The following is a 17971-nucleotide window of genomic DNA, read 5'->3' on the forward strand; positions in this document are numbered from 1 at the left end:
TTTATCAAATAATCAGTAAAATAGTAAAATGGATTTATCATAACTATAAAAAAACATAATCCGACAAGTTATTAAAGGTCCAAAATCTAAATGAAATGAGTTTTCGAGAAAAACAACGCTAAGCATTTTAACAAATTTGTTTGACTATTTTACCAATAAACCGATTAAAAATTTATCAAAACACCAAGATGATATGAAATCATTTTAAACACATAAGTTTATTTAACTAGTAAAATTCATATATATTTATATTATCATATTTATCAAAAATTTCCATATATATGACTTTTTTTTCGAGTGTCCCAAAAGTATTATTGTTTTGACGAAAATATCACTAAACTGGATATGACTTTAATATTACCATGTAAATTTTAAATGACTAAAATAAAATCATGTTGATCATGCTTTAATATTATCGAGTAACTATAAATAAATATCACATAACGAGAGAGTTAAGAAAATGTGTACCATTTTTCTCCAAAGGTGGTGCTAAACCAAGTAAGAGAAGAATAATAAGAAAATAAGAACTTAAAGAAATAAGCTCCAAAAGAGAAAGTCTTCAAGGTTCCAAGCTTCAACCAAGTAAGAGAAGAATAATAAGAAAATAAGAACTTAAAGAAATAAGCTCCAAAAGAGAAAGTCTTCAAGGTTCCAAGCTTCAAAGAAGTAGATTTTCAATTACCCAAAAGAAAATGATATCCAAGCTCCAAAAGATAATACTTGACTTTTTAAAAGTTGATGATTATTGGCTTAAGAAGTGATAAGATCAAACTCCATCTTCATTTGATTCTTCAACAAATAAAAAGAGTATAAAGTTAGTAAGGTGTTAATGAAGTGAAGATATAAGAAAGAATGGTAGAAATATTTGATGATGGGCGTGCAAGTGATCTCATGGCTAAGGACGGGTATTTATAATGGGTTTTGGGCAACTTTTTAGTTCATAAGATTGTATGAAGAAGAAGGTTAACTTGTGTAAGTGATGTAGAGTGTGTAAGTGAATATGTAAGAGTTGGAGTGTGTAAGTGGATGTGTAAGAGTTTGGAGTGTAGAAGAAGGTTAACTTGTGTAAGAAAATGGTGATAGCTTGTGTAAGTGATGAACATTATGGATTGATGTAGAAAGGATTTTGGTTCATCAAATTTTTGTTCTAGTTTATACCAGTGAAATGTTTTAGATTAATGGGAAAGTATGATTAAGGTTTGATTATGAAAATATGATAGTTTACTTAGAAAATTTTAGTTAAAACTATACTTAAAGTTAATAAGAAAAATATAGTTAATTTTTAGGTATAAAATAATTAAATCAAAGTTGTAAGGTTAAAATGATAAGTAGTAAAGTTAGTTTAAGGAAACGAAATTGAAACGTAACGTTTTAAGAAAACCGTAAATATAATATTAAAATTTTACTTTTCGTAGTATAAAATAATAAAATGATATTTTAGTGCTTATAAAGAAATTTAAGAATATATGTACATATATATTTATTTATATTTTTAAGTTTAATATTTGGAAGAAATTACAAAAATCGGAATAAGGTTTAGGAATTAAAGGTGATTTGAATTAGATAACCAAAGGATTAGGAATTCGAAAAGAAATTTCAGAATAATTAATCGGAAGATTAAGATTAAGAAATTTGAACCTGTTACAACTCTTTCCCCCTGTAGATAGTTTCGTCTCGAAACTAGGATTTACCAAAAAGGTTGCGATAACGCTCTCTCATGTCGACCTCTTTTTCCCAAGTCGCCTCTTCAACCCCGTGGTTTGACCACAAAACCTTGACCAATGGAATCCTCGAATTTCTCAACTCTTTTATTCGGGTATCTAAGATCCTGATTGGTCGTTCCTCATACACCAAAGACTCCTCAATCAAAAGCGGCTCGTGAGCTAGAACTTGAGACGGATCATGAACATACTTCCTCAACTGTGAAACATGGAACACATTATGAACTTTTGCTAAACTTGGAGGTAAAGCCAACTCATAAGAAACTTCCCCGACTCTCCTTAGGATCTCAAAAGGTCCAATAAATTTTGGACTCAACTTTCCTCGAACTCCAAAACGCTGGACACCCCTCGTAGGTGAAACCTTTAGGAAAACCTTGTCACCAACCTCAAATTGCAACATCTTTCGACGATTATCAGCATAACTCTTTTGTCGGCTCTGTGCTGCTCTCATGTTCTGTTGAATAATCTTCAGAGCATCAATGGATTCCTGAATCACATCTGGACCTTCGGGAATGGTCCTATCCATCAAATCCCAACACAAAGGTACTCGGCACTTCCTTCCATAAAGAGCTTCATACGGTGCCATCCTAATACTAGATTGGAAACTGTTGTTGTAGGCGAACTCCACCATCGGTAATTTATCTTCCCAAGAACCTTCAAAGTCCAACACACAACATCTTAAAAGATCCTCTAAAGTCTGAATAGTTCTCTCAGTCTGACCATCAGTCGCAGGATGAAAAGCAGTACTCAAGCACAACTTACTCCCAAAAGGTTCCTGCAACTTTTTCCAAAACCTCGATAAAAACTTCGGATCCCTATCCGAAACAATAGTCCTCGGAACACCATGAAGTCTGACAATCTCTCGGACATAGGGATCTGCTAATTGCTTGGCCCCCCCAAGTATTCTTCATCGGCACAAATCTAGCGACCTTGGTCAATCTGTCAACAATGACCCAAATAACATCATTCCCTCGCTGGGTCCTTGGTAGCCCTACCACAAAGTCCACAGAAATCGAGTCCCACTTCCAATCTAGTACAGGCAACGGTTGAAGCAACCCTGAACTCTTTTGTCTCTCGAACTTTACCCTCTGGCAGACTAGGCACTTAGACACAAAATCAGAGACGTCTTTCCTTAGACCTTTCCACCAAAATATCTCTCTTATCTCTTCAATCATCTTATCTCGACATGGATGCAAATGAAATAAACTTTAATGACCTTCTTTCAGAATCTCATTCTTCAATTCAAATTGATTTGGAACACACAATCTACCTTTCATCCTCAACTCTCCTCTCTCTCCTAACTCAAAAGCATCAGTCTCATTTTCCTCAACTCCATGGATCAACTCAACAATCTCTGGATCCTCAAGTTATGCCTCAATTATACGATCAAACAAAGTGGGTTGTATAGTCATTGCTCCGAAATAATGACCAACTTCGTGTCGACTACAAATCTCTAATCCCAAACTCTGCATTTCACGATACAACTCCCATGGTACAGACATAATAGCATTCACAAACACTCTCGGTCTCCTACTTAAGGCATCAGCTACCTTATTCGCTTTTCCAGGGTGGTACACAATTTCAAAATCATAATCCTTAATAACCTCAAGCCACCGCATTTGGCGCATGTTCAATTCCTTTTGGTTGAAGACATACCTCAAATTTTGATGATCAGTATAGATCTTACACGGTAACCCATACAAATAATGTCTCCACAACTTCAAAGCAAAGATTACTGCAGCAAGTTCAATGTCATGCACGGGGTAATTCACCTCATGTGGCCTTAACTGCCTCGATCCATAAGCTATGAGCTTTCCTTCTTGCATAAGTACACAACCCAAACCTTCGAATTAAGAAATAATTTATTGTCTATAATAGTTAAAATTGTCTACTAGTTTTAATGCTTACTTCAAAATTCCTACTTTATTGTCTAAAAACAACAACAATAACTAAAACTACTTCAAATGCATACTTAAACTATTTGTAATGTACTCGATGAATCAAAATTTTTATTACAACTAAAATAACTACCAAAATTAGTTTCACATGCCTACCAAAATTATTTTAAATACCTATTTAATTTATAAAAAAAAACCAATTATAACAATGAAAAATACCCATCATAACCATTATATATACCTACCATTACCATAGCAGTTAATACAATAATTATAGCAATTAAGAACACCTATAAAAGTATGTAATATCCATACAATATTTGTTTAAATAATTACTATAAGAAGTTGAAATACCTACCATATTATGCAAGACCCACTGTACCAACTATAAAACGTAATATAAACACCAGCTATACGTTCTTAAAATATCTATTTATAAAGTTCTAAATACCAATTATCACTAGTTTAATATTTTACTATGGTAACTTTTAATTCCAACTTCATTTAATTCAAATGCTTACTTTATTGTCTGAAAATAACTACTTTATTATCTAAAAATAACTACTGTATTAAGAAATAATAACTACAACAATAACTAAAACTAGTTCAAATGCATACTATAAATTATAATAGCTACATCGATGATTAAAAATTTCTACTATAACTAAAAGTTACCTATCAAAATTAGTTTCACATGCCTATTATATTTAATGAAAATACCTACAAAAATTTGAAAAAGACCAATTATAACAATTAAAACATCTGCCATACCATTAAGAATATCAGTGCAATTTATAACTTAATCAAGAGGAGTGCTTTTTTTTTTTTTTTTTAGTTTCTAAAGTTTTGTCTTTTTTTAAAATTAGATTTAATCAGTTTTGGGGCTCAAAAGAAGAGATCGTCTCTCACAACAATTTTATAAAGTTTTGTGTTCGCAATTTTTCATTATTATTTAGTCCTGTAATACAACATTTCAAAATGATAATACTTGGAATAAATTTGTTGAAGAATATGAGATAATTAAAGTAGATCATGCATGACCATTAAACCTATTAAGTGATTTTCCTATTAAAATTACTGTAATACAACATTTCAAAATGATAATACTTGGAATAAATTTGTTGAAGAAAATGAGATAATTAAAGTAGATCATGCATGACCATTAAACCTATTAAGTGATTTTCTTATTAAAATTACATTAAATTTCTATTCAGGCCGGACGGAAAAAAGATACACAATAAATTTAAAAGTTTTGTTAATTTTACTTTTGCTTTAGAAATTTTGAGGCCAAAAAAATAATTGAACTAAAGCAACAAGGTAAAGGTAAAGGAGTATCCCGCACAAGGCAAGGTTCGACTATGGTTTTTTTTTCCTGAAAGATGCGGACAAACCGTACCTGTTCCCCTCAAGGATTGAGTAAAGAGGATGCGCGCAGTCAAGGAACCCTAACTGATATCTACGCCCAGTAGGGATCGAATCCAAACTTTTTACTCAACATGCAGATACTCTATTCATCAAGCCACAAACGCTTTTGGTGATTAAACTAAAGTAATAGCAATGTAAATTAATGTCAACTAATATTTAACACTCCTAAAGTAAGGAGACCCTTAGCTGTCGGACACTTTGCACATGCTAAGAACCACCCTTATTTTTATTACAATTTCCACAATTTAACATCGATTATCAAAACCATGAACTGTAGATTTTTGTTAATTTCCCCATGGTTAAAAACATGCATATTGATTTGCTAACTATGTTGTCAGTGATATAAGAAAACCACGAACTGTAGATTATCGTTAATTCACCCGTGGTTAAAAACGATTCACAATTTCATTTCCATTCGCAACAAACAATAGTTCGTTACTAATTTATGTGACAACTTTGATTTGTTGGTAAAACAGTTAGGTAACATAAAAACAAACTTCTCGTTTTGCGCTACAAAAAATTATCGGAATTGACAATATAATAAAATGTGTGGCACAAAACTAGATAGTATGACCCTCAATAGTTTATTGAACCATGTGCTACAAATACTCATTATCACTCTAGCATAAAATAGTCTGTTTGTAATAGTTAAATAACTTGGTATTCTATTAGCATTCTTGACAGTTGTCCATTGTTTGTTATAGCTTTCATAAAGTTGTTACAACACCTTTTCATGAGGTCTTGATACCTCAACGGTGGTCCAACAAACCTCAACATACTTGTATAAATATAGGTTGTACTTGGCTATTATTCAATAACACAAGAAACTGATTCTTTCCTTCTTATGCAATGTATTACTGATTTCATGAATCTCACCTGATCTGATTTTTTTCTTTTCTTCTTTCTTTCTTTTATCTTCCTTTACCGTCAATCATGGCTGCTACATCACACACCATGGATCCTACTCAAGATCCATCAAGTCATTACTATCTTCATCCTTCTGATCAAGCTAGTGCAAAATTAGTATCTATACCATTTGTCGGAACTGGTTACGCTGTTTGGAAGGGTAGCTTGATTATCGGTTTAGTTGCCAAAAACAAAATGAGATTTGTTGATGGTTCTCTTATTCTCTCGATGAACCAGGTATGAATTTCACTGATTTTAAGGCTTGGGTACGGTGCAATAATATGATAATAGGCTGGATTATTGCTTCTTTGGAATGTACTACGTTACGACACGAGAAATGTGGAAAGATCTTGAGGATCGTTATGGACAAAGTTCTGTTGCACAGGTTTACTCTCTACATACCGAGTTATTTGATGTTGTTCAAGAAATTGATATGACTATATCAGAATATTCACTAAAATTAAGGCTGTGTGGGATCAATTGGATGCTCTTGATCCAGTACCTATTTGTTCCTGCCAAGACTGTGTTTGCAATCTCACAAAGAAGATTCTCATATCTCAGCAAAACCAGAGGCTTATACGTTTCTTGATGAAGTTGTCTGATCAGTTTAATCATGTACAAACAAACATTTTGATGATGGAGGACCTACTTAATGCTTCTCTAGCATGTAGGTTATTGTTGCAAGAAGAAAGGCATCTTAACATGAGTAAGACTACCGCTCTCACTACTGAACCAATGGCTTTTTCTGCTGATAAGTATGATCGACACCATTCTTCCAAAGTGCATAATCACAATCGAAATACTCATGTGGCTGGAGGCAAACGCACTGGTAACACTTACCGCTGTGATCATTTCCATATGAATGGCCATACTAAAGATCTTTGTTACAAGTTACATGGTTATCCGAACAAGAATTGTTCCTATCTACTGTAACAAAAGAGTTGTTGTTGCTGCAATTAATGACATTACTGAGCATGGAGATATCCATAATACAAGCTTGAGTATGGAACAACTCAATCATCTTTGCACTCTTCTTACGAAGAAGACCACTCATGATACCAAATCCAAAAATCTCATTGACTCTTTTAATATAGCTAATGTAGCAGGTACATTTTGTTTTTTTCTCTTTATCTAGCAAAGATACTTAGATCATCGATAGTGGAGCATCCGATCACATGTGCAATTCTTTGCATCATTTTCATAATGTTTGCTATATTCAAGGTCTTAATCACGAGATTACTATTTCTGATGGCAGTAGGGTCAAGATTGATTAAATTGGTGATGTACAAATTACCAAAGACTTATTTTGAAAGACGTTTTGTTCATTCCTCAATTTCGGTTCAATTTAATATATGTGCAAAAGTTGTGTCGAGATAATGATATGCACGTTTATTTTACCAACAAGCAATGTCTGCTACAGGACCCTTCGATGAACAAAACTTCATTTCTTGGTAAACTTACTGGAGGAATTTATACTCTTGACAACACACTATATGAAGTACTTATCAATGCAGATGCAAATAAGACTTTCTTGGCTAATACAACTATCCTTAAATCCAAGTTTGAAGAGGCAAAACTGTGGCACATCCAATTTGGACATGTACCTTTTTGGTTGTCCCTCAATTATGTATCCACTGTGCAAAGAGAAATCATATGTACTATTTGTCCTAAGGTTAGGCAGACTAGGCTTTCTTTTTCTTCTAGCTATACTAAAACAACTGCACCATTTGCGATGTTACATGCTCATATATGGGGGCATATTCATATTCTACATATTCTACAAATACTCATTATCACTCTAGCATAAAATAGTTTGTTTGTAATAATTAAATAACTTGGTATTCTGTTAGCATTCTTGACGGTTGTCCATTGTTTGTTATAACTTTAATAAAGTTGTTACATCACCTTTTCATGAGATCTTGACACCTCAATAGTGATCCAACAAACCTCAATATACTTGTATAAATATAGGATGTACTTGGCTATTATTCAATAATACAAAAAACTGAGTCTTTCCTTCTTATGCAATGTATTATTGATTTCATGAATCTCATCATAATAATTTAAGTGTAGCACAAATACAATTTATCTTCCTCTCCTACTTTTCTCTACTAAATAAACAAAAGAGAGTACCACACTATTCCTTGATTTGCCCTCCCTAGTCAAAAACATGCTAAACAAGTAGACGTGTGATGATGCTCTTTTTAAATATTTCCATGAAGATTATTGTTGATGAATCAATAAGCATATAACTCGATTTATATAGTAAATTTGAATTTTTATATTTTAAACCATATAAACATTTATAATTCTCAATATAACACAATATTTAAAATTTATCATAAAATTACACATCAACATAAAATCAACCCTTCTTTTATGCTCAATTATCCTTTGAACATGTAAACACAACCAACTTACATTTCGACTTATCTAATTTGGTCAATTTCAACACAATTAACTCAAAACGAAATTAAACCATTTTATCGCCAAATTAATGACAGACACTTATATTATACATTTAGCCAATTTTGACCTTTTTTTTTTTAGTGCGTTAATATAGGGCAAAGGCAGCTTATTAAGCAAAGCTAGTAAGAAAAAAAAAAAAAAAATCCGGTGGCAGGCATATTTAATTAAGTACGATGAGCTCCATTAGAATGATAGGCTTCAATGGTGGCAACACCTGCTAGAAGATGAGCTGTATTATTGACCTCTTCTTCTCCACCCTCACAAAAAGGGTCATAAAAAGGAGAGCTGAATGCTGCAGTTTTAGGATCCCAGTACTCCTCTGCCTGATCATTATCTTTGCGTCTCCCTGAGAACATACTGTTTCCCGCTCCCACCATTTCCTCTTGCTTTCCTGCCTGCTTTTCAGGCTCTTTCGTTCTTTGATCCGCTTCAACATGATTATCCTGACCCATCATTTTAACTAAGCTTGATTTATGGATCGGATTATTGTTTGATGGAATAGTGAGTTTGAAAGGGTAGAAGAGAATACAGAATATATTAAGGATATATTGAAGGGGTTTCTGTAGGAGAAGTATAAGTAATAGTAAAGGCTCCACGTTATTATCTGCAAATTGCAATACACCTTAATAAGTTGACACATGATATATACCATAAATTTGTTGCTATCATTTTGTCAATATGGCAAATAATTAGTAGATTGCAAGTTCCAAAAAAAGAGAGGAACACCGTCAAACAGTCCAAACCATATTGAGGTCAGATATATACTAGTAATACTACTTTCTCTCTTTATTTCATGATACTTACCACTTATTACTTATTTCTTTTTTGTTTCACAGTACTTTCGTTAGTTTCCATTTTGCGCAAAAAAAAAAATTAATGATTTTCTATTTTACACATCCTTTATTCTTATCAATCACATCCTTTAAAAGGTTATATGATTAAATTTTGGCAAATTTTTATTAGTAGTGACCCTAAATTAGATGAATTATGGAAAAGGTTGGACAATTGGATCAACATATGACTTGTTTAAGCAATTGGTCATCTCTTCTTTTTTCAAACCATGTGTCATGTTTCGCCATATAATTGGGTAGTGTAGAAAAATAAATTTTTCTTAATAGCTATTTTCTAATCAAAAATAAATTTTAAAAAATTTTAAAAAATATATCAACGATTTTATTTTTTCGAAATTTATAAAATGAGATCAATTTTGATATTTTTTTTCAAAAATCATAATTTTTTTGCTAATTTCCTACCTCTTTCTTTTGATATAAAATCTCACATAAATCCTTCAAATATTAAAAAAAGAATTCAAATAATATAAATTTTTTTAAACAAATGAATTTAACTTTTTTAAAAATAAATTTATCTTGTTCATGAAGATATAGTTATTAAGAAAATAAATAGAAGGTATATAAAATAAGGGAGAGAAAGTATGGTGAGGTAGATAAAATTAAAAAACAAGAGAGATAACATAATGACCTTTTAAAAGAGATCATTGTTAATAATATTAGGTTGAAAGATAAACTTTTACAAGAGGAAATTATGAAATAATAAGATGACTTTTTTTTAGGTCATGAATAATAATGCTCTTATATTACACATTTTTATGCTCCATTTTGTAGTTTTCTAGAATTAATTTTATATGTGACATAGCTTTATGTGCTTCATATTTTTATGTCATTACAAGGTTTTTGAGCAATTATATTGTTTCGGTGATTTTTAAGGCGTTTTTGGTCGAAAGTTGATATGATACATAATATAGGGATGTCATTAAGAAGATTGCATAATAAAGTAGCTCAAAACATCCCTAAATGAAAAGGTTCAAAACTTCAATCAATAAGCTTTCAAGACTAAAAGTTGGCTTTAGGGGTTGATTGCCTAAAAGTCGAGTTGACATTTAGCAACTGAATGAGTTTAGAGCACATAAAAAGTCGACTCGGCTATTCTATGGACATGAACTGATGTCGAGTAAGCTTTGTCTATAGTCAGGTGCTTATCGATTTTTTTTGTAGCATTTATATTGTTTTATTATTAGTTTACTTCTAGGGCACAATTATTTTATAATCCTAAATTTTATCTTAGTTTAAATTTCTTATTTTCATAGTTATTATTCGTAGCCCCAGTGTAATTGTTTGGCATGAAAGGGCCATTTTTAAGCATTAGCTTGAATAATGCCACTGCAAAATCTGAAATTCTGAATCAATTCACATTAAAGAAGAGTATGAATATGATACTTAAGAACAGATCGCAAAACATCAGAAGAAAATTTGATGTGTTGAAAGAAGCAATGACATCACCTCCAATATGATACTGAGGGAAAGTACTTTTATTTGTCCCACATCTGACTAATATGGTTGAAACGAATTAGTGGCGAAGCCAAAACTTATAGTGCGGGTGGCCAAAAGACCAAGTTATAGCCGTTTGACGAGCCAAAATTCTAATGACACTCCCTCCATTTGTAAGCTTTGGCCTATCCACAATGTTGCTTGTCCGAGCAGCATACTTCCTAGGGCTTTGATCTCTTCCTTTGCATTTTACTCGCGCATACACCTTGCGCGACCGAGAAAATTTCTTTGACCCATCTTGCGTCATCATGATTCAATCCTTATAAACCATGCCCATCAAACCATTAACTCAAGGCACAACTTCAACGCATTAGGTTGGTAGGTATCTCATCGTCATCATCTTACCAGTGTATTCTACCCATAGAAAACTATGATCAGGGTCTAGGGAGGGAAGGATGTAGGTATCTATATTCTAATATTCAGAGTAATAATCACCAGAAATTTCCACAATTACATGTTCCATCATGAAAATGATGAAATCTAATGTTGTCTCTTACAATAATCTCCCTCCCAGTAATCTGAGAAGCACCACACATAAAAATATGGCAGTCCTCACAAATTCTAATGTTCTTCATAATCCTGATTGTATGAGAAGACTCAGTGGTCAATAATTCAAATGCTAAAGCTAATTTCTCACTGTGAAGCATTAGAATCTGCTTCTTATCATCATCACTAACATCATAACACACTGACTCCAAATTCGGCTGATACCCATGATGCTTCAACCTAGTTAGAATGTCCTCCAACACCCGAATAATCTCTCTAGACCGTGGATGAGTCAGATCCCCGGCAAAGAATTCATGAACGCTTCCTTTCTTTCCTTCCACCCAGCTACGCGCAGGAATCTTTTTCAAACCCTTCATCCTCATCACTTTCCTCAATCTCGAAACACTATCCCACCTTCCAGCTGATGAAAGTATGTTTGCAAGTAGGACATAATTTCCGATATTATTGGGTTCAAGTTCAAATAGATGTGAAGCAGCTATCTCGGCAATGTCGGGGTTTTTATGGATGCTACAAGCTCCAAGTAGCGCACCCCACACACCCGCATGAGGTTCTAGTGGCATTGATTGAGCAAGGGTAAGGGCTTCTTCTATGTGACCGGATCGTCCAAGAAGATCAACCATACAAGTATAGTGTTCACAATTACGAGTAACACCATATCTTTCTTCCATGTCTTCAAAGAAACTACGCCCTTCTTCAACCATTCCAGCATGACTACATGCCGTAAGCACCCCAATCAAAGTGACTCTATTAGGTCTTATATCCGTTTTCTCCATCTCATAAAACAATTGCAACGCGTCAACAGCACGACCATGGATTGCAAGCCCCAAAATCAATGAGCTATAAGTATACACATTTCTTTCCCTCATCACATTAAAAATCTCATATGCATCGTTTAGTCTCCCACATTTGGCATACATATCAACCAATGCAGACCCAATAACCACATTTCTCTCTGGTCCATGTCCTGATCTTTCAGTAATATCTCGAATACACAACGCGTACTTAGTTGTACCAAGCTGAGCACAAGCAGATATAACACCAGCCAATGTAAACTCATCAACTTTTATCCCAAAACACTGCATTCTTTCAAACAACTCCAAAGCTTCCTTAGGCCTTGCGTTCTGGGAATAGGATGTAATCATAGCAGTCCAAACAACAGCATCCTTCACTTCAAGGTCATCAAACAACTCCCTAGCAACCTCCATGTCTCCGTTCTTAGCATAAGCAACTATTAAAGAAGTCCCAGAAATAAAATCTTTCACAGGCATTTCATCGAACACCATACGTGCACTTTTCAAAACCCCAGATTTTACATACAAATCAATCAAAGCATTCCCAGCATGTAAAAACAAATCAGAATCAAACCCAGAAAACTTGAACATTTGCCCATGTAATTGACAACCCAAACTCAAATCTCCCATCGAAGTGCAAGCTTTAAAAAGAGCACAAAAAGTAAATGACGAAGGTTTAACACCTTGTCTCCTCATACAACTGTACAAGACCTTCGCTTCAGAAATAGGCCCATTAAAGATATACCCACGAATGAGAGCAGTCCAAAGAAAAACATCCGGGTTTTGAACTTGGTTAAAAATGGTGCGAGGATAATCATCCATAGAAGACTTAAGTTTGGTGAGAATTCGAATAAATTTGGTAAGAATATAGCTGTTTTCTCCCAGACCATAACAGTAAGTTTGAGCATGGAGTAATTTGACATGGTTGAGATGACTGCAGGAATCAAGAAGAGAGATTAGGCGCGATTCAGTATCATATTGTAAGTGGTAATTTGGGGTTGGGCAATGATATTGTATTGGGATGATGGAGTTTTCTTGCAAGGAGATTTTACGGGTTGTGGAAGAAGATAGACGTGGTGGAAGCGTCGGAAATCGCATTTACATTGTTTTTGCTTCGCTGAGTAATGTTGATCCGTTACCAGTTTGGAAATGGCGCTTAGTTTTAACTTTCGAAGTGTTCGAAAATTTGAAACATATAAGAAAAAAATTTAATAACAAGCAACTTTTGAAAATATTTTCGAAAGGAATGCATTTTTTATACGAAATTGTGGTCAGGATAAGTTTGTTGTTAATAACAGTAGGCAAATAATAAAAGGTCAAATTCAGTCAAATAATGGGTCTCTGTTATTAACAGTTGGTGATAGTTTACACTAAATTTTACTAGTCAGGATTCACCCATTATTAATAACAGCGGTTCATTGTTTGACTGACTTCCACTTTATTTTGGAACAAATCCTCCATTGTTTGACTTTTGATCAACTATCGCCCGCTGTTAATAACAGCAGCCTATTACTAAACTGAGTGAAAAAAGTCAGCTCAGTTTTCGGCCGCTGTTACTAAGAGTTACCGATTACTGAGCTGGCTTTTTTTTTGACTCAGTGTAGTAATGGGCCGCTATTATTTAGTGCGAACATTACCAAGGCACAGGTTCGGATAAAAACTGCTTACTTTAGGAAATATTTTCAAAAGTTGTCTATTATTCGACTTTTTTATATTTTTTTGCTTATTTGTTTTAAATTTTGTGTTTTTTCATCTCGTAAGGAAACTTGATGGTCATGTGAGTGTTCAATGGGGCGGGTCAGGGCAATTGTTTAACGAGTTGGGTTGGATTGCTACAAGCAATAGTATTTGGTGTGGGCCGTATCGGGTCAAAATCTCATTAGATCCAATCTAAATTGATCCGTTTATTTTAGTGCTATTATTGTGGGAGACTTTCTCTCGGTGATCAGATAATCTCAAATAAGAAGTCTATATTCTCATAATAAGTATGAGAAGGGTTAGTTAACCTATATATGAAGGCGCATTTCAATAAGACTATCTCATACAACAGCTTGTATTTATTTTAATATTACATCAATTTCTTAAAGCCATCTTACTTTTGGCTTACACAGATGTAATATATTTTGTTTGATGATCAAATCAATAAAATCAGCTTGCCTAGTGCTTAATGAAGTATGGCGTCTGACTACGAGATGAGTAAATGTGCAAGTTTCGCCATTATGTAGTACTTGCACACAATTTAAGCTTTAATCTTATGATATATTAATTTCGCTCCACTCTGCTAGTTTGGCGAGGAATAATGCACCACTACAATCGATCCCACTTTAATTTGTATAATAAGCATTATAATGAGAATGAATTACCATTTGCTCAACAAACTACTTTATTCAACTTTATCTTCTTCTCACTTAGTTGCTCCTAACTTCGATAAATTTAGATGATGATTTTTTGTCATATTGGTTTCAACAGCGAGTTCATTGGTCTTTTATTTTGTAAATTGTGCAATCATATTCTTTTAAAGAAGCAATTATGGTAACTAGTTGAAGAGAAGCAATGCAAAAACCATAAATCGGGCTTTAGAAGCTAACGACACTTGGAGTATAAAGGAATTACCCCTCCAAAAGAAAGTTCTCGACAATCGCTAGGTGTGCAAAATTAAATACAACTCCGAACAGAGTATAGAATGTCTTAAGGCACGTTTAGTTGCATTCGATAATCATCATTTTGAAGGCATAGACTACATTGAATTTTTTGCTCTTATTTTTAAGATGACCATTATTCGTACTTTATTGGTTGTTGTTGTAGGCTTGCAGCTAAGAATTGGGAGTTACATTAAATGGATATGCATCATAACGCTTTCTTACATGGAGATGTTTTAGAAGAGGTATATTTGAATTTTCCTCTTGGATTTCAAGGTGCTTATCTAGTAAGGTGTGTAGGTTGCGTAAATCTCTTTATGGCTTGAAACAAACTCCTAGATGTTGATTTACAAAGTTGGCTTGCACACTTCTCGAATATTGGTTTAAGCAGTCATATTCAGATTATTCTCAGTTTGCATATTACAAATGTACGATTCAACTTAACTTTCTTGTTTGTAGATGATTATTTGATTATATTTAGTGATGATTAATTATGTTGTCTTGTCTGTTTTTAAGATATATTTGTGCTCATGTTTTCACATGATAGATCTTAGTGCTTTGAAGTTTTATCTTGTATTGAGACTTCCCAAAATCTTGAAGAAATCTACTTGTGTTAACGGAAGTACATTTTTGATATTATTGTTGAGTCTGGTATTTTAGGTTCTGTTTCCCATTGAGTAAAATCATTAGTAGCACATTCTACTAGTCCTCTACTTGAGAACGTTGAGCAACATCGACAGTTGGTTGGAAGACTCATTTTTTTGGCTTTTACTAGACCTAATTTGAAATATTACAATTCACATAATGTCTCAATTCCTTAATGCTCCTTGTCGAGATCATTGGGATGATACACTAGTGGAAAAAAACGTATTTGCTGCTTATCATTTGCTGCGGTTTTTGTATATACGCAGCAATAACTAGAAAAAAGAATTAGAAAAAAAAAGAACCCTTAATTGCTGCGGTTTTGTGCCTCGACCGCAGCAAATACACATGTGCACCTTCAATTGCTGCGGTTTGTTTCATGCCCGCAGCAAATAAAGCTTGCAATTGCTTCGGTTCTTCACCACTCGCAGCAAATAACAAATAATCCTTAAACCTTAATTGATTCAGCAGCATTAATTGCTGCGGTTTATCCTATTGACCGCAGCAAATAGGGTTCATAATATAAAACCCTTAAGCTTATGTTCTCTCGCCTTCCCTTAAGCTTCTGTTCTTTCTTCATTCCTTCATTCCATTCCAGACACACAAACCTTCGTTCCATTCTCGCTCCTTCGTTCATTAACTTCAAACCCACAAACGAACAACAGTAATTCCTTTATTCTCCTTCGTTCCATTCCAGATTTCGAACGCAAAAACCCTTCGTTCCATTGTCCTTCGTTCATTAACTTCAAACGCGTTCTTGTTCATTATCGTACTGCTCTTTCATAAACAGTACTGCTCTTGTTCATCATCATTTCTTCAAAACCGTTCTTGTTCATTATCAAATTAAACTTCAAACTTCGAAAATCAAGGTAATACATTTGAAAATTAAACTGCAAGTTCAATATAATACATTTGAAAATTAGTGCTAATTTTTTTTTTCTTTGTAGATTATTACATAACCCACGAAATCAAGGTAATTTCTATTTGTTTTGTAAATTTGCAAGTTTATATTTTTATTGTTTCACTTGTAATTTAGTAATTTAGTTAAAAATGTGGTTTGTTAATTAGTGATTTTTTGAATTGCTACCTTATTAAATTTAGATACTAAGTAGTAGACTATGATTTTGTGATATTGTAGAGGAAGGTTAATTAAGGGTTTTTGGAAGGCTGAAATGTGAGTTTCATTTTGCTTTATTTTTGTGATTTAGAGTAATTTTTAGATCATAATATATTGTTCCTTCTGAATGTAGATGATTTGGTGTGAGTTAATTGCTTTTGTAATCTTGTTGCTTGTTCAGATCCCATTATTTTCTCTGTATTTGTTTCTGCTAGTCAAGAACCTTATGTTGTTGAGTGTTGGCAGCTTAACCTTCCAACAAATTGGTTTTGTGCTCTTCCTTTATTTTGTGGATTTTTTGATGCTGGTTTGTATTTTCTTGCACTATATTTATGAAATTTCATTCATAATTGCAAATGCTCAAATCTAATTGAAGTGTTAACTTTATTTTTAATATTCATAGCTTGGTGATGCTTTTAGATATGGAAGATACAATTTTTGAAATTACTTCTTCCCACAAGATATGTTAGAAAAATTTAGCTTCGTTATGGTAAAATAAACAGTACTGATATTGTTTGTTTTTACTGCTTTTTATTTGGACTTGCCATAATAGGATGAGGAAGAGAAACAAACTTTGTAATCTAACCTTCTGTTGGATTTACCATGCATGAGAATGAGAGCTTTCTCGTTAGTTTTATGGGAACACAAATGTAATGAACAAAGTAGACATTAATTTGCTCATTCACTACTTAAAATTCCACCATGTTTAGGATGTATTTAATTTAACCTGATTCTATATTATGTTTATGTAGAAGTAGAGGAAGGGCATTAGGAACTCAATGAAATTTCTTAGAGGAAAAGCAAAAAACAGAAAAGAGAATACTTACAAGTAAATAGTCATTTGTGTATAACTCGCTTATGGTTCTAGTAGTACAACTATGGTTTGTGTGGAATTGTGGCATTTGTCTCTTTGAATATTCAAGCATCCGATAGTTTTATAATTGAGACTATTTTTGGTGGAAGCACACTTATCTCGAAACTATTTACTGCAGGAACACTCCAAGAATGCCATCATCTGTCAGGAGTTTTTATGATGGCAAGCTTGGTGTGATGAATTTTGCAGCTGGTTCTGCTGGTCATTCCCAGAAATATGGAATGCCTAAGATCAGGCATAGTGGTTCAGATGTTGGTGTTGATCCTTTGGTGATGCAGCGTCAGTCAAGGGTGGATTCATCAAGTGAGGTCTCCTCCTTGTTCAGCTACTCAGAAGAGGGCACGCGTAGTACACCAAGCACCAAAGATTCTGTAAGCGTGGATGACTTTTCCGATTACCTGTTTGGGAGAGGTGGTGTTGCTGGTCACTGAGCTCCAATTGGTTCTGTGTATAGATTTTAATTACTATATAACTTTAATGTATATTATATATATATGTACGTACATATTATTAATATTGGATTATTATTACAAAGAGATTTTTGGTGATTATTTGTGATTATCATTTGATTTATTATTGGATTAATCATTGTTATTACAATGTACATTATTATTGGATTATTATGAGTATAAAACGA

At 33.4% G+C, this 17971-nt stretch overlaps 1 protein-coding gene across 1 annotated transcript; it reads right to left on the minus strand.

Annotated features, from left to right (window-relative positions):
• Positions 1 to 7984: 7984 nt before the first annotated feature.
• Positions 7985 to 13223, minus strand: LOC130821198 (pentatricopeptide repeat-containing protein At5g44230). Its single transcript, XM_057686881.1, has 2 exons — positions 10717 to 13223; positions 7985 to 9023 (listed from the first exon to the last, which is right to left on the minus strand). The coding sequence occupies exon 1, from the start codon at positions 13158 to 13160 to the stop codon at positions 11196 to 11198; it is 1965 nt and encodes a 654-aa protein (XP_057542864.1). The 5' UTR covers positions 13161 to 13223; the 3' UTR covers positions 7985 to 9023; positions 10717 to 11195.
• Positions 13224 to 17971: the final 4748 nt, after the last annotated feature.

Source organism: Amaranthus tricolor, chromosome 8, assembly GCF_026212465.1.
Source record: "Amaranthus tricolor cultivar Red isolate AtriRed21 chromosome 8, ASM2621246v1, whole genome shotgun sequence".
In the NCBI taxonomy this organism is placed as follows: domain Eukaryota; kingdom Viridiplantae; phylum Streptophyta; class Magnoliopsida; order Caryophyllales; family Amaranthaceae; genus Amaranthus; species Amaranthus tricolor.